This window comes from Olea europaea, chromosome 11, assembly GCF_002742605.1.
Source record: "Olea europaea var. sylvestris chromosome 11, O_europaea_v1, whole genome shotgun sequence".
Lineage (NCBI taxonomy): Eukaryota > Viridiplantae > Streptophyta > Magnoliopsida > Lamiales > Oleaceae > Olea > Olea europaea.
The window spans coordinates 12,750,909-12,772,850 of NC_036247.1; the positions used below are offsets into that span (position 1 = coordinate 12,750,909).

The window sequence follows — 21,942 nt, forward strand, 5'->3', positions numbered from 1 at the left end:
CCAAACCCGGGCGATACTGGATGTCGAATTGATACCCCATTTTTATTGATAGAGCCATTTTTGATGATCATCACCCACCAGCCGCTGTTCCAATAAAAATTTCAAACTACGCTGATCTTTTCTGACCACAGTCTTCCCAACAAGTAGTGACGCCATTTCTGGATGGCGAATATAATGGCCATTAATTCCCTCTCGTAAACTGACTTTTGCCTGATACTTTGTGGAAGAACCTTACTGAAGTATGCGATAGGGTGACTCTCTTGCATCAAGACTGCCCCTAGCCCGTGGCCCGAGGCATCGGTTTCCACCACAAACTGCTTAGAAAAATCAGGTAGAGTAAGGACTTGAACATTGACCATAACTGACTTAAGAGTTTGAAAGGCTGCCTCCGCTTCTTCATTCCATTTGAATCTGTCTTTCTTGAGTAACTCAGAGGCCAAGCTAACTTAGCGTAGCCCGCCACAAACCGCCTGTTGTAGCTTGTAAGCCCCAAGAACCCCCGAAGCTCCCTGATGTTGCTTGGGCTCGGCTAGCTCACCATTGCCTCAATTTTCGACTGATCAGCTGCTACTCCTTTCTCAGAAATCACATGACCAAGGTACTACACTTCCGGTTGCCCAAACAAGCACTTCTTTTTATTAGCAAATAACCGTTGCTCTTGCAACACTTCCAGCACCATGTTCAGGTGTTGCAGGTGTTTATCAACTGATTTACTATAAACCAAAATGTCGTCAAAGGAGACAAGGACAAATTTCCGTAGGTAGGGCCAAAATACCTCATTCATCAGGTATTGAAAAGTTGCAGGGGCATTGGTCAGCCCAAATGGCATGACCAAGAACTCATAGTGCCCCTCGTGAGTATGAAAGACAGTCTTATGGATATCCTCCTGTCTAACTCTGATTTGATGATAGCCAGATTTCAGGCCCAACTTAGAGAACACACGAGCCCCATGTAATTCATCTAACAACTCGTCAAGTGCTAGGATTGGAAAACGGTCACGCACAGTGACCTTATTTAGTGCTCGATAATCGACACAAAACCTCCAGCTACCGTCTTTTTTCTTTACCAACAAGACAGTGCTCGAGAACGGGCTGAGACTTAGCTGTATGATTCCGGCAGCCAGCATTTCCTTAATCAACTTCTCAATTTCGTTCTTCTGAACATAGGGATATCTGTAGGGCTTCACGTTTATCGGAGTTGCCCCGGGTTGCAGGAGAATGGCATGGTCTCGTGCCCTTGGCGGGGGCAGTTCGTTTAGCCATTCAAACACCCTGCGATGGTATTGTAGCAACTCCTTAATTGAGTGGTGCACTACTGCTTCGTTTGCCCTCGACTCCACCTCCATACAACTCAAGTCCAGCAAAATTCCTTGTTCCTCCTCCTTAAAAGTTTTAACCAGAGACTTCAACGACACTTGCGTCTTACCCAAGCTAGGGTCTCCTTGCAATACTACAGTTTCCCCCTTCACCTTAAAGCGCATAGTTAAGGTGCCCTAATTCACTTGCATCCGGCCCAAAGTTTCTAGTCACTTCATTCCCAGAATAACATCTGTATAGCCCAATTTTAAGGGTAGGAAGTCCTCAAGCACATCAACATGAGGTAGTGAAACCACTACCCCCTGACAAATACCGCCTCCTTTCACCGGCAACCCCGTTCCCATGAGAACCCTGTAGCTTGCCGACTCCATAACTCGTAGCCCCAGTCTGGACTAGCTCACTCGAGATGAAATTATGCGTAGCTCCACAGTCAATAAGGACTACCACTGCATGTCTTGAAATCTGCCCTCCCAACTTCATGGTTTTAGGCGCAGTCAACCCAACCACAGATTTGATGGACAACTCCACCGTATCCCCCACATGATTTTCAGCCTCCTCCTCGAGTTCCTCCAGCGGTTCCTCCACCTCTTCCCCTTGCACTAACAATACTTGTAATTCCCGATTTTTGCAGTGGTGACTCGGAAAGAACTGCTCTTCGTAGCGGTAGCATAGACCCCTCTCCTTCTTCAACTGAAGCTCGGCGTCGGTTAGTCGCTTGAAACTCGGCGCTGCTTTGGTGTTTAGCGCCGATCGTTGGGTCGCGACTATCGGAGCTCTGGGAACTGTAATCGGGGCCTGCTGGTTGCTTTGGAGGGTTGGAGTCGTTCCTTTTGGATACGGACTGGCATAATTTGGGCTGCTCCCAAATAAATTGGTATAAGATGGGCTGCGTTGGAGGGCCTAGATCTAATTGGGCCTACCGACGCTTGGGCTCGTTTTAGGGACTCATTCTGGTCCTCGACCCGTTGGGCCATCTCCATAATTTGGCCCAATCCCTGTGGCCTTAGCATCCTCACTTCAGCTCTAATCACTGGACTCAACCCATTTAGGAAGTTTTCTTCCAATACCGACTCTGGGATCGCCTGCAAAGGAGTAGCTAACAACTCAAACCAACGGCGGTAGTCTCTCACAGACCCATCTTGTTTGAGAGCCAGAAATTTTTCCGACACGCTACCCTCTTGAGATGGCCTGAACCTCTCTAGTAGCAGTAATTTCAGATCATCCCAATGAATTAAAAGCTGTCGCCCATTTTCCCACTGATACCACGCAAGAGCCTCGCCCTCGAAACAAACTGCAATTGCCTCGATTTTCTCCCAATCAGAAAATTGGTTGATGTTAAAATACCTTTCTGCTCTGAAAATCCAAGCATCGGGCTCCTCCATTGAATACCGGCATCTCCAACTGACAGGTTCTATTTTCCAACCGCCCCATATCCTCTCGACGCAACTGTCCTTGAGTTCCTTCGCCGAACTCCTGTATTTTGATTGGTGCCTCCGAATCCATGGTTGGATCCGGTGAGTTGGATGAGTTCCCCTTTTCCTTCCTGTTCCTCTCTTGTTCTCCCCACTTTGTCATCACAAAGTCGAGCTTCTCCATTATCATTGCCATATCCCGCTGCATTTCTGACTTCAGTAGCTCCACTCCTTCCTGTAACCCATCCAACCTTGATTCCAGTTGTCCCACACGATCCGTAATTGTCATGGTCCCAGAAATGACGCTCTGATACCAAATTGATAGAGTCCCACCTGCTTAGATGGAAATAACACTCAAAATATAGTAAAATGAATGGTTTATTTATGAAATCAGATGAATTGAAACAGAAAAGATACAAGTTCAGGGCTATTTGAGAGGCCCTGTCTCTCCTCCCTACTCTCAACAGAAAACCAGATTTTCCCTGCCCTTCCCGTCTATTGTCTCACCGTTTTTATTTACGTTTCCTACCACAGAATATTACATTTTTACCCCTCTCTAACAAACTCAACTGACTTGGCCGAATCTGTAGTATCATTGCTCTTCTTTCTTCTAGCATATGTGAACCGGACTGGTGGCCTATCAGCCTTGCCGCCACTAATTTATGATAATTATGTGTGTTAGGCCTTTAATGAGTGTGGCCTGCACAAGAATGTGTGTTGAAGACATAATATAAGTAAAGCTAAGCGTTAGAGAGGGATAAACTCATTTAAAATAGGTCTTCAACATAATAAACGTTCTTAACGAACTAAATTAATTTTCACTGTCCAATTGCATACTGATGGCATTCTCATTTTCTACTGTCACATAATGGTTTGTATTCTTTGGTGGACTATGAGAATCATTTTAGTGAAAGCTTTAAAAAACACACTGTTCTCTCCTGTTAGGATATACCTCTAGAAGAGCAAGCAGGGCATATAACCAAGTTCAGCAGGAAGTAATGCTTGCCTGACTAATATTTTGCGGTTTTATGTTGAGAAAACCATTGATTTTGTCATGTCTTAATCCCTGCTTCATCCACACACTGTAAAAATATTATGTTAATAATTTGTGATCTAGTTGTTAACTAAATTTCTTATACTGCATAAATTGCCTATTTTCATTTTCATTTTTATTTTTGCTGCAAACTAGGTCCCAAATGCATCACCAACGGCAGCTTCTGCAAGTTCTGACATGTATGGAGCAGCAGTTTTAGATGCGTGCAAACAAATAAAAGCACGAATGTCACCTGTTGCATCAAAACATAATTTTGGTTCATTTGCCGAGGTATGTTTATCGCTGCTTTAGTTGCAGTATCTACTTCAGGAGCTAATATTCCCTACTAAAATTCTGCTTCTTCTGCTTCAGATCTTTCATTTGTTTTTGGTAAGCTTAAAAGGTTAATAAGTGACTTTTAAAATAAATAATTTTCCTTAAAAGTAAGGAAAACATTAGTTATCCAAACACGTTTGGAAATAAAACTTAAAAAGTAATTTTGACTAATTTGAGATTAGCCAAAGTTGTTCCTTAGTTGATACCTTGTTATCTGCACATCATGTGCTGACGTTTCGTTACACAAATATTTTGCAGTTTGAAATTATTTATCTCAATTCATTCTATCCAACCTTAAGAATGTTTACATGTATCAAGCTATTGATTATGATTGTAATGTGAGTGATCTGTTTTCAATTTTCAGCTTGCAAATGCATGCTACATGGAGCGAATAGACCTATCGGCACATGGATTTTTTATTACACCTGATATTGGCTTTGATTGGGGAACTGGAAATGGGAAACCATTCAGGTACTTCACTATTGGGGCTGCATTTTCTGAAGTCGAAATTGACACACTTACTGGAGACTTTCACACAAGGCGATCAGATGTGATTATGGATCTTGGATTTTCTATCAATCCGGCAATTGATGTCGGACAGGTTGCTTTACTTCTCCTTTTACTTTTATTAGACCGATATATTATTTTATGGAATTTCTAGATTCTGTTATTGGGGAAATTGCAAAATTGGTCCCTAACCTATTCCCCGACTAGCAAATTGGTTCTGAACCTTCTATTATAGATGCAAATTCAGTCCTCGGCGACTATCGTTAGTTGATGGGATTTTATTGGTGTTGGACTACCTCATCTACTCAAGCTCAAGCTATTGGAAAAGGCGTAAAAACATTTATTTAGATTAGGTTTTCAACGTGCTCCTTCACGTATATACTATAATCGATCTTTCTTAAAAGGCTTGACAAGTGCACAATTTTCATAAATAGGTGACAATGAAACTTGAACTCGAAAACTCTTCCTCTTCTTATACCATGTTGAATCACCACTTCTAAAAGCTTTTTAAGCTATAAGAATGTGAAATAGCTTGTTTATATAATTTTGTATTCAACTGTGTGCTACCATGAACCTAGTTTGTTTAGTACTTCAATGATTAGACTAGATGATGACTTATTATCTTTTCATGTTGGAATTGTCATTTCAATAACGGCATATAGAAATATTGAAGTTATCCTTAAAGAGAGAAAATAAAAAAGAAGAAAAAACTGAGTTTCGAGTATTCCTCATTTCTTGTGAAAGGCTCTTTCCTCTGTTTATTCCATTATTTAATGCAGATTGAAGGAGCATTTGTACAAGGTCTTGGATGGGTCACTTTGGAAGAGCTAAAATGGGGTGATGCTGCTCACAAATGGATACCGTCTGGTTGCTTGTACACTTGTGGGCCCGGTAGTTATAAAATTCCTTCAGTTAATGACGTGCCCTTTAAATTCAATGTCTCTCTCCTGAAGGTAAACATCCTGCCACCTTTTCCCTCATTCCTTGGTAGACTTTCTTTTGGCTAAGCTCAAATTTAAGTAACTTTTTGTTTCTAAACACATTTGGATAGATTTTTTCTTACTTTATCTGAAAAATAGTTACTTATTTGAAAGAAACTCTTACCTTGCTCTCGAATTATTAACTTATTTTCAATTTTGACCAATAAAAAATAATTTCGTGAGTGAATGTTTATTAGAGCTTAACTAAACATGCTCTTGGAAGTTTGCTTCTATGGTTATATCAATTGTGTTTCTCCCGAAAAATGATGAATATGCGAAAATTTTTCTATTTGGTAAAATAGGAAAAATCATGTTGTATCCGTGACATAAAACATTTCACTTTGATGAATTAAATTATTAAAATTTCCTCTTTCAGAAACTCTCAGACTTGTGAAGTTGATGATTGAAAACAAGCTATATGATATACATATTAACATTTGAGTGAAATTTGTTTTTGTATATCAACATTTTTTTGGCCATAGAAGATGGGAAAAGTAGATGCGTACACATTATAATCAAGTTTAACAAATTTCATTAAAGTAATTATTTTGTGAAGAATAATCTCAAAATTATGGTCTAGAAAAACAAAACTTGAGTTAGTATTAGCATGTCTTTCTATGTCTTTTTATGGATTTTTTCCCGACTGATCTGATGTATTTTGATTTAAATTTTGAGTAGTCCATCTTTTGAGGAAAACCGAAAAAAAAGCCAAAGGTTCCATTTGTATGATAAAAACCCTTATCCAGGACCTAGTCCTTAATCTGATTCTTGTTTATGTCCCTGATAAGCGTGCCATCTCAGATCCTTCTCCTTGTATAAGTGAAAAATGAAAGAGAAGTATAAATTCTATGATCTAATATTAGCTCTGATTATATGTCGTTAGCTTTGGAAGAACTGTGCATGTATCCCAAAAGTTCCCAATCTCTTTTCCACGATGAATATTTACTTAATATAAATATACCTAGTGCTTGTTTGGTAGGGATTTTGAGAATTGATTTTTTTATCTTTAGAGATAAAGTGGGTTCTACCTGTGAGAAAATAATTAAAAAACGACGACTGGAATAGTGAAATAATGATAAAAAAATTGATTTTAATTGGCTTAAAAGCTCCATCAAACTAGCACCTAGTGTTCGTAAGGAAACATGATTATTTCAAATGATGTCATGATAACGAATGATTTTCCATCTTTAATTGGCTTATTATGGGGAAATCAAAGAAAAAAAGACATATTTGCTTCTTGTCCGAATTAATGCTGTGTCATGAATTTTTGCACACCCCCACCCTTTCTTTTGGAAAAATAGAGGCCTGGCTGGCATATAGCTCGGGCTGGCCAAGGGCCTCTAGAACTGGGCATGGACTGTCCAAGTGGGGCCAAAATGTGGGTTGGGATATTGGTGATTCTGTTGTTTATCCCTGCCCCTGCTTGGTTTGGATAAAAATTATATTTTTAGTAAATTTTGATGAAAGTTGATGGAATGTGCGATTGAAAAGTTGTGTGTCCCATGAAATGTATGGTTATAATTAATTGTTGATTTTGACTTTAATCTTAATCCATTTTTAAGCTGAACCAAATAAGGGCTTAATATTTTGTGCTTTGAGAGGTTTGCTGAGAGACTGAATCATGCCTTTCTTGGCTATGTTGACAGGGTGCTCCGAATGATAAGGCCATCCACTCATCAAAAGCAGTAGGAGAGCCTCCATTTTTTCTCGCTTCATCTGTTTTCTTCGCCATAAAAGATGCCATTATTGCTGCACGGGCTGAAGTAGGTTGTACTGATTGGTTTCCTCTCGATAATCCTGCAACACCTGAGCGTATACGAATGGCGTGTACAGATGAATTTATCAAAGCTTTCGTGAACTCTGATTTCCGTCCAAAGCTTAGCGTTTGATTGTAGTGCCGCGAAACTCTTACCATTTGATTAGAAAAATGATTCTTTGTATATATCTCCTGTGAATTAGACCATACTCAATCTGTAACAAATGGAAATATGTACTACAGTTCGTACGTATGGCTGTGAATTTATAAGAAAATTGCGATTATAAGAAGGCTCAGTTTTTGTGCCCATTATGTTAAGTAAATTATTTTACAAAATTTTATTAAAACATTGCTGGAAGTATGAAGCCCGGACTAGGCAATTTCTTTTCACGTTTTGGTCTTTGCTGAAATTATATTGCCAATGTATCTGCTATATCAAAATCATGTGACTTGATGGAGTCTGCTAAAATATTAGAAACTAGGCCATCAACCGCTTCTCGAAATTGAGGTCCCACTTTGATTTGGTGATTCTTGAAATGGTTGATGATTCCTTGCTTAATGGAAATGTCATCTCGTTTGCCCTTGCTTGGTGTCTCCTTCCCTTCCATCTTCCACTCCGGAACAAGAAGTTCCGCCAAATGTTCCATCTCATTTTGGGCCATCTCAAATCTACTATTTGTTGAGAATTAGAAATCATAATTCTATATCGCCAAGAGCAATAAAATAGCAGGAAGAAAATAGACACACAAGAGTTATGAAAATTAAGTTCTTATTTATTGCTACACTAATTCACTATGAGAGAAATTGGTACATGCTATTTTCTGTGATGTCGATTGCTACCTATTAGATATTCAATAAACACTGATCAATAGAACAATCCGGTTGAAGATATCCTATTCCTAGACATTTCGTTATGAATTTAGTTTGCTCTTCAATATATTCAGCCAAACAACTAAGTAAATTAAACATTCAAAATTGCAATAAAAATCCATCTTTCAGAGCATACCTGGACAAATCAAGCTATTGGCATCTTTACATAGTCAATAGATCAGTAAAACATCCCAAAGCTAGGGTTAAAAAAACAACGTCGACAAAATAGAGTAAACAAACATAGACAAATTGCCAATGTGTTGTTGAATACGATAGAAACTGAATCTAATGCTGTAAAGACCGCATACAAGTTAATAAAATATGTAACCTATTAAGTGTTACAATAAAGAAAGGAGCAAAAATAAAGCAATAAGACATTCAAATTTACTTGACATTATATGCTGCATTACAATCCTCAAATTGATCATCACTCAAGATTTTGATGTTACGTAGAAGCAGATAAGCTAATTTAGAGAAATCTTATAGAGCATAAGTCAATTTGTGGTGGATTGCGTGGGGATTGGATTGTATTGGGGAGTAGGGGTAGTTGGGGAAATTTTTTTTTTTTTTCTTCCTTAATTTTGTCAATTGTATTGTTTTAGTTGTGAACTATTTGTAATATTTGAAAAGATTTGGGACTCCTACTGCAATTTTTCCTTCATTTTTTTGTTTAGTTGTTTTCTTCTTTTTATTTTTTATTTTTAATTTAAAGAGGAGGGCAAATTCGTTATTTTATGTGGATATAATGACAAATATGGATGGAAGGATGCAATTTACCATTCAAAGAGTGGGATATCCGATATTTAAAAAAGGCTGTGAGTAGATTAGCAATAGATTGCAAAGGAAAAATACTAATTTCCTTTTATTGATCAAAACTTTAATGCACAAATATTTCACAAAGGGGTGACTAGTAACTTTGCGTGCTTCAATATCTTGTTGGACCAACTCGTCAAAATGGGTTCCAAATTTATATAGAACTGGTGATATTATCGTTAAGAAGTATGAAGCCGAGATTCTGCAATATCTTTACACGTTTGATCTTCAATGAAAGTATGTTGCATGTTAACTGTTTTCTAAAAGTCAATATGCGATTTCAGCTCATGAGAAAGGAATTCAGTGCAACAAAAAATTTTCAAAATTCAACTTAACTTCACGATCAATATTAACAACATGAGAATTATTGTATCGAAACTTAAAATCGAGAAAGTTTGTGGGAATGAATACTCTGAATGATACTATGACAATATTTGGAATTTGAGCTCCCTTAAACAAAGACTGAGCATCGTAAACGACATTAGTAATGGAGAAAAAATGTCACACTTGATAGATATATTGTCATTTGAGTAAACAATTAGGGTATTAAGCCTCAGCATTGATAATAGTAATAACAGTTCCATATTAATTTCCGGCCCAAAAGAAATCCATGTTTTCTTATTAAAAAATGCAATACAAACCAAAGCTTTAAAGAGGTACAAATGGCACGGATCTTCTTTAAGATCCAGCTTATTCACAAAATAAACTTGGTAAAATCAAAAAATGCATAATCACACTTGTACCAAATCTTCTGTTGAATTATAATTTAATTATTGTCAGCACAATCGTAGTTGATGCAAGAGGCAGCTGTGGAATTATTAGTAATGTGGAGGTGGAGGTGAATTGTAGTAGTATTTTGGCATAGCAGATGGAGATGGTGGTGACTTATGATAGTGTAGTGGATGCTCCTTGTGCTTTGGTGGAGGTGGGGATTTGTAATAGTAATGAATTCAATGCTCCTTGTGCTTTGGCGGAGGTGGGGATTTGTAATAGTAATGGGGTGGTGGTGACTTACTTGGGGGAGGCATAGATATGTAATAATAGGGAGGTGGTGGAGAAGGGAACGGAGGAGGTGGGGATTTATATATATAAGGTGGTGGTGGAGATGGAGATGGAGATGGAGATGGAGGAGGTGGTGACTTGTAAAGATACGGAGGTGGTGGGGATGGAGATAGTGGAGGTGGGGACTTGTAAACGTATGGAGGTGGCGGCGATGGAGATGGTGGAGGTGGGGACTTGTAAACATATGGAGGTGGCGGCGATGGAGATGGTGGAGGTGGGGACTTGTAAACATATGGAGGTGGCGGAGAGGGAGATGGTGGTGGCGGGGACTTGTAAATGTAGGGAGGTGGTGGAGATGGAGATGGGGGAGGTGGGGACTTGTAAACATATGGAGGCGGTGGCAATGGAGATGGGGGAGGTGGGGACTTGTAAACATAGGGAGGCGGTGGCGATGGCGATGGTGGAGGTGGGGACTTGTAAACATATGGAGGTGGTGGAGAAGGAGATGGTGGTGGTGGTGGTGGTGGTGGGGAGTTGTAAATGTAGGGAGGTAGTGGTGGCGGGGACTTGTAAATGTAGGGAGATGGTGGCGATGGAGATGGGGGAGGTGGGGACTTGTAAACATATGGAGGCGGTGGCGATGGAGATGGAGGGGGTGGGGACTTGTAAACATATGGAGGTGGTGGAGATGGAGATGGTGGTGGTGGGGACTCGTAAGCATACGAAGGTGGTAAGGATGGAGATGGAGAAGGTGGGGACTTATAAATGTAGGGAGGTGGTGGCGATGGAGAAGGTGGATGTGGGGACTTGTAAACATTTGGAGGAGGTGGCGATGGAGATGGGGGAGTTGGGGACTTATAAACATAAGGAGGTGGCGGCGATGGAGACGGTGGTGGTGGAGACTTGTAAACATACGGGGGTGGTGGGGATGAAGACGGTGGTGGTGGGGACTTGTAAACATACGGGGGTGGCGGCGATGGAGATGGAGGAGGTGGGGACTTGTAAACATATGGAGGTGGTGGTGGAGACTTGTAAATGTAGGGAGGTGGAGGCGATGGAGAAGGTGGAGGTGGGGACTTGTAAACATACGAGGGAGGTGGCGATGGAAATGGGGGAGGTGGGGACTTATAAACATAAGGAGGTGGCGGGGATGGAGACGGTGGTGGTGGAGACTTGTAAACATATGGAGGAGGTGGGGATGGAAACGGTGGTGGTGGGGACTTGTAAACATACGAAGGTGGTGGCGATGGAGATGGAGGAGGTGGGGACTTATATATATAGGGAGGTGGTGGCGATGGAGAAGGTGGTGGTGGAGACTTGTAAATGTAGGGAGGTGGGGGCGATGGAGAAGGTGGTGGTGGAGACTTGTAAATGTAGGGAGGTGGTGGCGATAGAGAAGGTGGAGGTGGGGACTTGTAAACATATGGGGGAGGTGGCGATGGAGAAGGTGGAGGTGGGGACTTATAAACATAAGGAGGTGGTGGCGATGGAGAAGGTGGTGGTGGAGACTTGTAAATATACGGAGGTTGTGTTGATGGAGATGCTGGAGGTGGGGACTTATAAACGTATGGAGGTGGTGGCGATAGAGATGGAGGAGGTGGAGGTGGCGGTGGAGAAGGTGGTGGTGGGGACTTGTAAACATAGGGAGGAGGTGGCGATGGAGATGGTGGAGGTGGGGATTTGTAAATATAAGGCGGTGGTGGGGAAGCATAAATATAAGGTTTATCAGCAACTACACTGGTGGCTATCAAGCAAAACACCACCGCGTAGGCAAGGGAGCGCCTTTGGCGCAACCTTCCTGGGGATATCATTTTTTGCAGCCCTAAATAGTCTCAGGAGCACAAAACTTGAGAATAAGTATCTTGGATGATTTGGGGGGACATATAATGACCCTTTATATAGTTCTCTCGTCCAATCATTTTAGATAGTGATACAATTGTTTAATGAAACAAACAGCCTGGCTAACCTGAATAAGTCAACTAATAAAACTTCATGTTTTCCCACTAAGATCTTAATATTTGATCCCAGTAGCCACGAACAAGTCAATTTTCAGTAGTTGGTTATGTATTGTCTGGCTAGAATTACAAGTATAAATAATTTTAATTAAAAAGCGCATTGCCTGGAAATGACTATGAAGTTTCTTCTCCACTAAATAATTAATTTAAAAAATGAAAATGATGACATTAATTAAGAGTCCGTGATTCATTATAATTATGTCAAATTGCTGTTTTTAATATTTAATTATGTGTCCTTGTGGAATTTTTAAAAAATAATTAAGGACATCCAAGCAGTTACTTCTGAAGATATTTTACCTATTTTCTTTTCAGGTTTGCAAATGCTCTCCATTTGGTTCTCTATCAATGATTGCGGTCGACCAAGAGTTTTGAGTGTATCTCTTGTTTATGAGATAGATATAAAATCCTGCTCGAATTCTTGGAACCCGAGAGGAAGAGGAGGTTTGTTAGTCGATTTTGTTCACGTGTAAGTAGATAGAAAATTGGACCAGAAAGTAACATTACTGGTTCCTCGTAAGTTGATTGATCCATCTTTCCATTGTATAAAGCAATACTGATGAGCTTGGATTTAATAAACTCTATAGAAGTCAACTTTGTGAGAAATGAATTTATTTTTATACAATATCTAATGAATTTGAGATCAATGACGTGGCTTGTATTTTGTCGGCCTTCAATCCAATATCTCCACCAATATCACTTGAGGTCAGCTTTGGTGTTTAATTTTTAATTTATTGTTAAGTAACTTGTATTAATTCAATGAAAATAAGACTAAAATTTATTTTATATGCATATATATTCGAAATCTGACTTTTGACATTTTAGGCTTGTGAAGTCATTAAAATATATAGTTGTATCGTTAGTGAAAAATGATAGGCAATTTAGTAAGGAATTGATTGATAAGAATAAGGATTATTTTTTGTCTTCTTTACCAAATTTAGATGTGAACAATCCTCTTGAGCTGGCCATGTAAATACTGAACTAACAAATTAATATATGAAGAAAAGACTCGATTATATGAATATTTAAAATTTCAAAAACTAATAATTCATTAATTCGCAATCGAATGCTACAGAATAATAAACACAATAACATTGCGAAACCCTCGATAAAAATCTAATGCAGTTCAATACAAAGCCGTCAAACAATGAGTTCTAATACTTATTTTAACGGAAAACAACATAGGGGTAACCCTAAACTAAATGTTTACTATATTTGCAAAATAATATCTAATTAAATATATTCACACCACGATTTTTAATAACTAAACTACATTTTAGTTGTATGAAAGGTTCATAAAATTTACATATTATCACATTTATGTTTCAAACTATTTTTTGTCGCATTCTTATTCTCAAATTATCATAAATTGTTCCTGATTATGGTTTCTCACCGAAATTTTCTTTAAGATAGAGTAAAAAGACTCAATACAATTAAATATTTGACCCTCATTTTAATGCCTATTAACAATATTTTTGAACGCAAATCACGATTATGGACAAGATTTCTTGATTAATGAAATGTTAAAAATAAGAATGTGACGAAGAAAAAAGTTAAGAATGTAAGTGTGATAATGAATAAAGATTAATGAACTTTAGTGTCACTACAACCACACTCTCTAAATTACTAGGTAGGAACACTTGCCTTAATAATATTTTGAGATTTTCTTTTATTTTCAATAATAGTTCAAAAGGACGTTGCGATTAAGATAAAACAACACACTGAATGAAAACATGGATCATAGAGTGTTGTATCAAACTCTCATAAAATGGTCTTTAATTTTACTCTAATACGAAATATTCATAATACTAAAGCATTCAAAAAAGAGAGATGCTATAGTATCAGTATTGCACAATTAATTAACCAACTGCTTCTCACGTTTTGTGAATAGCGGGACATTGAGGAATATTCAAAAAAGCATCTTGGAAATCAGTCTAATTCTATCTCTATACCTTCCGTTTTAATTATTAAACCTTATAGGACTCTTCCCTTTATTCTAATTAAAAAAGACTAAATTATTTTGTCACACCAAAATTTCAGATGAATGATAGTCAGAAATATAATATGTATTAAGATGAAAGGAAAAGAGACAAAAATGGCAATAATAAAGAGAATTTCGGAAGTCTGAGGGCATATTTGATGTAGATTTTTTACAAAGTGATGTTTCTGGACGATGTCTCATTAAAAAGTATAAAAATGTTCTTTATTCATTGAAAAAATGTGTGAATAAAAATGAATTCGAAGAAAAATAAATTTTAAAGAATATACACCAAACATGGGATAAATTTCATTTTTTTTTTTTTTTTGAGCTGCGTCTAAGAAAAATCATAACGACAATAATTTGTGTTACAGAATGCTAACTTGACGCAAGTATTACTGAGATAAATATGTAATTTATAATTTCACTTGTACAAATTTTGTTAACTAACTACATTTAAACCTCTATAAATTAATAGTTTGGAACCAAAAAAAGAAAAAAAAAATCTATTAGTTTAACGAATATTAAATAGTTCACTTGGAAAATTTTATTTGACGCGGAGAATTAATTTTTATCGCTATACCCAATGCAAGTTGGTTGTGAATCTTTTAAAAGAACTAATAAATCTTAACTTTTCATTATTATTGCACTGTCAAATTCAAAAACAGTTTAAATCCTCTTGTTCGATGTGCCTTGTTAAGTGACGTAGCGGAAGATTATAGGGAAGATGAACAATCACAAAATGAGAAAACTCTCAAGAAAATTTTTATTGAATTCAAGAACTGTCGTCTCAAAGGGCTTATAACACCTTAAATAGAAAAAAACCTAATAAAATTTGGAAAATAGAATAAAGAAGATTTTTTTCCAAAAATAGAAAAATATGAGATAACTACTAAGATGAAAAATCCTTATTTTCAGGATCATCCTCCAACAAACGGAATACAAATCTGAATTTTATGGAAAGAGATATTGTAAAAACAAAAATTACCATAGATAGCAAAAATGACTAAACGAGAGTCTAAACAATGGATTTTGTCCAAAATTGGCTTTGCGTTAGGGCCGAAGGCGCTGAGTTTTATTCATTGGCTCGATTCCAATCGAATTAGATTAGCAATTCGCCAAAAACGAACAAATCCGAAATTATTATGAAATCAAAAATCATTATTTTGCCTTGCTACGGTCTCATTTCATCATAAACTCTAATCCCTTATTTACTTCATCATTAAGTTTAAAGTAAAACCTAACATCACCTACATGTTCGATGTGCGAGCAGATGATTTAACTTAAGAATTAGAAAGTGATTTTCTGATTTTCCTTAGGCTAGTATTATATATATGAAATCGTACTTTGACTAATTAAAACATAATATGGGGAGGTGATGGCAATGCATAAGGTGGAGGTGGTGATTTGTCTAAAAATATTTCACTATGATGAATTAAATTATTAAAATTCACTCTTTCAGAAACTCTCAGAATTGTGAAGTTGATGATTGAAAACAAGCTATATGATATACATATTAACATTGAGTGAAATTTGTTTGTGTATATCAAAATTTTTGGCCATAGATGATAGGAAAAGTAGATGCGTCCACATTATAATCAAGTTTAACAAATTTCATCGAAGTAATTATTTTGTAAAGAATAACCTCAAAATTATCGGTCGACCGGTCGAGAGAAACAAAACTTGAGTTAGTATTAGCATGTCTTTCTATTATTTTCTTGGATTTTTTACTGACTGATCTAATGTATATTGATTTAAATTTTGAATGGGACATCTTTTGAGGGAAAAAAAAAAAAAAAAAAAAAGAATTCAGCCAAAGGTTCCATTTGTATGATAAAAACCCTTATCCATCCTTAATCTGATGCTTGTTCATGTCCCTGATAAGCGTGCCATCTAAGATCTTTCTCCTTATACAAGTAAAAACGAAAGAGAAGTTGTTTCGCGTGGGTTAGTCGCTAACAATTATAAGGGATCAGACGATTGTGTAAGGGACAAACCTCTTAAGACAAAGTCCCAAAAAGGGGTGTTCTTTTATTGGCGATGACTTTACAATTGGAAATTAAAAACAGAATGCCTCCAAGGGGCGCAAGCACACGAGTTACTGAAAAAAGTGTTTAAGTCTAACCTAAGGAATTTAAAATTACATGTTCTCTGTTCGAGAGTTTTTGATTCCGTCCTTTGCTCTATGTCTTTTCTCCCTTTTATACTTCATGGATGATCTCTTTGTGATCAATCGCCTAGAAACTGCTTGATCGCTTTACAACTGCCCACTTTCCTCGTAATGGCCAACTTATCATGAAACTGCCTTTTTTAACTGCTGCCATTACTCTTCGTCATTCAACCGTTTTCGATTGAATTCCTTGAATCGTGGAACGTGATATGGCTGCTTTAATAACTGCTTTGATAACTGCACTTCTTGATAACCACAACACTTTATGTTTGCTAAGACCTTGGGCGACTTGAAGGTTTGGGCGAGAATAGAGTAATAACTCTGGGCGACTGCATGGCACTCCATTCGCTCAGATTCTGGGCGACTTGCAAACTTGGGCGATGGCGTTACCGCGTTCTTGGGCCTCCCTATTTGGGCCTTCATCTTGAATTGTTTAATTGAGCTTTGTTCTTTGAGCTATCTGATTTGGGGACCCTCCAATTGGGATTCATTCCTTGGGCCGTTCGATTTGGGCTGAATTTTTATGTGTCAACAATTATCCTCCAATATGGCAGAATTAATACCAATTATTAAATTTTGCCATATTCACTTTGTGTTTCCAGCAACATTCGAAATTTCCAAGAATTTCAATCATTGTTTTCTTCTGTAACTTGAAAATGTGTGACGTTTTGCAAACCCTTATAACCCCCAAACACGCCATTTCACTGCACCAAATCACGCCTCACTTTTTCGCGTCTCTCCCACGATTTACTGTTTATCTTTTGCTTCCCTGCTATGTAACTCTGAAAAAACTCCGTTTCATCCCTAATGGCTACTTCACAATCTCAAGCTGGTGACTCCTTTAGTTTTGATGACTTTCAGAAACTTCTGAGTCGTCCATACATAACTTCGAGTTTTCTCGCGCCCGCCAATGTCGAACTCAATGAGTTCTACCTAGGTCCTTTCTTCAACAATGCAGAGGCAGTCGAACAGTCGGCGGTGGGCCAGCTGTTTCCTTGTACTCAAGGCCCTCAATTTCTAAACTCTCTGCCGCTGGAGCCACTTCGCGAAAGAGGTATTCGCACTTGGCCTAAATTTGATGTAGTTTTTCATAGGTGGCATGCTCGTCTTGTGGGCCATGGTCCTACTAAGACACTTTTTGATAATGCTAGGATTTCTGATTTGTTAGAAATCTCTATTCGACCCCCTACTTTTGATTCAGCACTTTTTTCGATCGCTTTGAGTTTTTGGTCTTCCGAGTATAATACCTTTATTTTCTCTCTTGGCCCCATGTCTATTACTTTAAGGGATGTTGGGGCCCTAGTGAATCTACCACCTTTGGGCGATACTATTTTTCTTGGTATCTTGATTTCTGGTGGCACCCCAAAGTTTGTTAAAAACTACACCGAGTCTTATTCAAGCCTGCAAACCCTTCACAATCATTCGAGTGCTGAGCCTTTCCATACTGAGCGAGTGGCTTTTCTTCTAGTTTGGCTTTGTAAAAATGTTTTGTGTGTGCCAAGCATAAAGCCCTCCCTGAGTTATTTATCCATAGCGCACGAATTAGCGCGTGGCAGGCCTTTGAATTTATGTTCTTTCTTTTTGGCTGCTCTTTATAGAGGCATGGTTTCTCTTCAAACCCAATTGAAGAATGGTGCATCTCCCACTGGTAGTGGACCTCTTTAGTTCACTCAACTGTGATTGAGATCCTATTTTCCATTGCTTGGTGCTCCATCAATTTCTCGCTCCTCTGCTAGCTGCTATGAGCTAGCCATTGAGACCTTGGCTCCTATAAATATGTCTAGAAGGGACATTTTTTCATTCTTTTATTCTTTGGATTCAATCCCTTCCTTTTTTCCTTTTCCTCCTTTTTTGACTCCAAACTATGTGCATCCCCCCTCCACTATAGACAGCGCGAGCACCTCCCTGCTCATTTGGATCCAGTTTTTAATCGGGAGGGAGCTATTTCATGATATTTTAACTGGGACCAATGCCAAGGCAGGGGTAGAAATTTATGCTCCCCAATTTTTTGCTCGCCAACTTGGTTTCGACCAAACTTGGCCTGTTCCTCCTTGCTATTCAAGGAACTTGATTGACCGCTTTCATATTATTAATAAGGCGGAGGCAGAGGCTATAAATGCTCGCAATCTTCTTTTAACAAGCTATTTTTCATTAGCCCCCTTCAATTCTAGCCACGCCATCCATCCTCTTTTTAAACAACTCTAGTCGTCAGTGAAGCGCAGATTGTTTGCGCTGATGTCAATCGTGCATTTCATTCACTAGACCAGCCGAGCATTTCTTCCCCTATTTTAGTCACTCCTTTGTCGATCCGGAGTCCTTCTCCTCCTCGTCGCGCTAAATAGTCTGCTCGTCCATCTTCTTCTCTCTTTGCTAAGCCTACTACAGCCAAGAGTGCCCCAAGCCGCAAACGGCCAGCCTCAGCATCTCCCATTCTGGAGGATGATGTTGATGATGATGATGATACCCCTCTTATCATCAGGAGGAAGGTAATTAAATTGGTTTACTCACAAGCATACTTTTCCATACTTGAAATTTTTCTGTGTGCTGATGATTTATTTGGACTTCTCAGAAAAGTTCAGCCTCTCCTTTAAAGGCTTTGGCATCGGCAGCTCCTGCTCCATCATCCTCCGATGAGGCTGCTTCATCCAAACCGGTTGATGAGGAGACTACGCTTAAAGAGACATCTTCAGTCCCGGAATCCTCATCACAACCCATGGACGAGCCACCTTCTTCCCAGAGCGTCAACCCCCCAAAACATCGAAGCAGAAGGTAATTCAGTTTTTTGATGCTTTACCTTTGCTTGTGCTATTGGTTTCTGATTTGTTGCTTTTGAGTTCTGCAGATACTCCTATGAGTCTGCCCGTTGTGGCAACATCTTCTTGCTCAGATAAGGGGAAGTCCTCACGAATGGAGGAGTCGCAGGTGGCTGATTTGGCTGAGGATATGCCATCTTCCACGATCGTTGATGAGGTAATCTTTGCTTCACTTTTATTTCCATCTTGTTCGTTGTAGTGATAATCTTCAATATTGGCAATTTTCTTTGCAGGATGCTGACAAGATTGTGCGTTCTATCCAAGACTTGTTCGCTTCCTGGGGGCAAATCAAGACATCTCGCCCTACTCCATCTGATCGTCCCGCTGCTTCTTCAGAGGAAGATTTGAAGTTCTTCAAGCAGTCGATATTTGAGTACGTGTCCTTTATGGATATGGACATTGGTAGGGCTAGTGCTACCAGACACAAGGATAAACTTGAGCATTTGAATGCGAAGTTGGAGCAAGCACTGACACTTCCGTCGCTCAATCTTTCTGTCGATTTTAAAGCGACGTTGAAAGCTATCCACTCCGAGGTCCTTTCTTTGCTGGCGAAGAATGCTGAACTAAAGGCCAAAAGTACTCAATATCTTTGCGCCGTATCTGAAAAAGAGTCTTTGCGTCTGGAGATCAACAAGGCTGAGGATGAGTTGAAAGATATCTCTTCCGAAGTCATGATTGAAGACTCTTTGATGGTTAGTTTGGCTGCTCAGATGAAGGAACTTCAAGCCAAAATGGACAACTGTAAGGCGAGAATGGCTGCCAAAAAGCGCAACGCCTCCCAGGGAATTGAGCGAACTAAGTCCTTGGTTGAGCAGTACAAGAAGTTGGAAGTTGATGATGATGTCGTGGTCGAATTGAACATCACTTCCTCTCGGTAGAACGAGGATTGGGAAAAACTTAGGGAACGAATTCGTTCAGTGTGGGGTGGACTGTAATCAAGACATATGACGTCTTTTTCTTTTGTAATTTTGCATTTGATTTTTCCTTTGTAACCTTGTTCATCATTAATGAATATATATGTTAACTTCTTGTGCATTTATTTGACGTTTGTCTTTTAATCGCCAATTCTTTAAGCATTTAACTGCTTTGTGCTAAAAATCTTGCACATTTTCTTTTGATATTTTCACCTCTTTTCCCAAGACTTTGGGCTATTTAATTCCATTTATTAGGCAGAATGTGGCTACTCATATTCTGTCTCTTCATCTTCACCCCCTATAAATGTACGTATGCTTCGCACTTTCCATCTTCCATCTTCATCTTCATTTTCTCCTTCGAAACCAATTTGCTGCCATTGTTTGGCATTCTGATAATCAATCCGAAGCCTTCGTCTTTCTATAAAAATGGATTGTTTGGTCTGCCCATTTTACTATTTGCCTTGATGTCACCTTTGGTGTGGGAGGTATAGGAAATATTTTTTGGCTAGCAGCAAAGTTTTTACCATCAAAATTCTTCCCATCGTCTCTTTGTCCTTTACAAGGAGTTGATGATAGAAGGCAATTTTTGGGATGCTTGCGGGCCACCTTGCTTGCTGAGAGTGCTTCTTAGCCTCTTTCCCCGTCATTGTAGCGATGCATTTAGGAAGGTGGTGAGGCCAGTCCACCCTCTTACTCGGCGATCCCACCATTGCAGCGATGCATTTAGGAAGGTGGTGAGGCCAGTCCACCCTCTTACTCGGCGATCCCACCATTGCAGCGATGCATTTAGGAAGGCGGTGCGAGGCCAATCCACCCTCTTACTCGGCGATCAACCGGGAGATCAGCTTACTTTTAATTGTAGTTTGTAGAGCATCCATTATTTGTATTTTTGCATCTTTTTAATGAATATTTGATAATAAAGGACTTTATTTGAACGTATTTCGCTCTGACCTTGTTTTCCTTAATCGTTCAACATATTTTGATTATGCTTTTATCTGTTCACATTTCCATGAAGAAAGAACATATTTTTTCAAATATTTGCCGTTAATGAATCTTACGTGCTTGGTGCCATCTAAATCTTCCAAATGATACGCTCTATTGGGCAACACACTGTTTATTTTGTATGGTCCTTCCCAATTGGGCGACCACTTCCCGTACTTTGGATCCTTGCTATCCAAAGGGAGTATCGTCTTCCAAACTAGTTCACCCAGGCTGAACAACTTGACTATGACTTTTTTATTATAAAATTTAGCCATTCTTTATTTTTGAACTTGCAATCTATCTAAAACGTCCAACTTTAATTCGTCCAACCCCAATAAATTTTGAACTAATGATTCTGCATGCTCATCGTCATTCAACTTATGTTGCAAGTACACTCTAATCGATTGCACGTTGATTTCCATAGGTAAAACGGCCTCCTGTCCATAAGGAAGTTGGAAAGGAGTAACTTTTGTACTTGACCGAGGTGATGTTCTATACGCCCACAAGGCCTTGTTCAGACATTCGTGCCAATTTCTGGCATTTTCATCTATCATCTTTCTGATGATATTTTTTAGAATCTTATTAGAAGATTCTGCTTGTCCGTTGGATTGAGCGTAATATGGTGTGGAGTTTACTAATTTAACCCCAAACTCGCTCAAAAATTTGTTCACTTGATCCCCATTCAAAGATGTTCCGTGATCTACCATTAACGTTTGTGGAATTCCAAACCTATAAATGATGTGATCACGGATAAACTCTATGACATTCTTTTGGGTGATCTCTTTCAAAGGTACCGCCTCTACCCACTTGGTGAAATAGTCGGTTGCAATTATAATAAAAGTATGTTGCTTGGACGATGGGGGATAAATCTTCCCTATCAGATCTATCGCCCAACCCTTGAACGGTCAAGGTTTAATAATAGGTGCCATCTCTCGTGCTGGCCCCCTTTGTATTGGACCATGCTTATGGCATGCTAAACAACTCTTTGCATACTGAACGCATAATTCTCCCATCTTTGGCCAAAAATATCCACTCCTAATAATTAACCA

General features: G+C 38.8%; 2 protein-coding genes across 2 annotated transcripts in view; one reads left to right on the forward strand and one right to left on the reverse strand.

Annotated features, from left to right (window-relative positions):
* Window positions 1–7,658, forward strand: part of LOC111404472 (xanthine dehydrogenase 1-like) — a 20,236-nt gene extending 12,578 nt beyond the window's left edge. The window contains exons 9-12 of the mRNA XM_023033272.1: window positions 3,918–4,052; window positions 4,462–4,698; window positions 5,384–5,557; window positions 7,231–7,658. Coding sequence (XP_022889040.1) covers window positions 3,918–4,052; window positions 4,462–4,698; window positions 5,384–5,557; window positions 7,231–7,473 — 789 coding nt within the window. The 3' untranslated portion in view covers window positions 7,474–7,658. The remainder of the gene's footprint in view (window positions 1–3,917; window positions 4,053–4,461; window positions 4,699–5,383; window positions 5,558–7,230) is intronic.
* A 2,214-nt stretch (window positions 7,659–9,872) lies between these two features.
* Window positions 9,873–11,902, reverse strand: LOC111403422 (extensin-2-like). The gene has a single exon (XM_023031924.1). The coding sequence runs from the start codon at window positions 11,834–11,836 to the stop codon at window positions 9,974–9,976; it is 1,863 nt and encodes a 620-aa protein (XP_022887692.1). The 5' UTR covers window positions 11,837–11,902; the 3' UTR covers window positions 9,873–9,973.
* Between the last annotated feature and the right edge of the window lie 10,040 nt (window positions 11,903–21,942).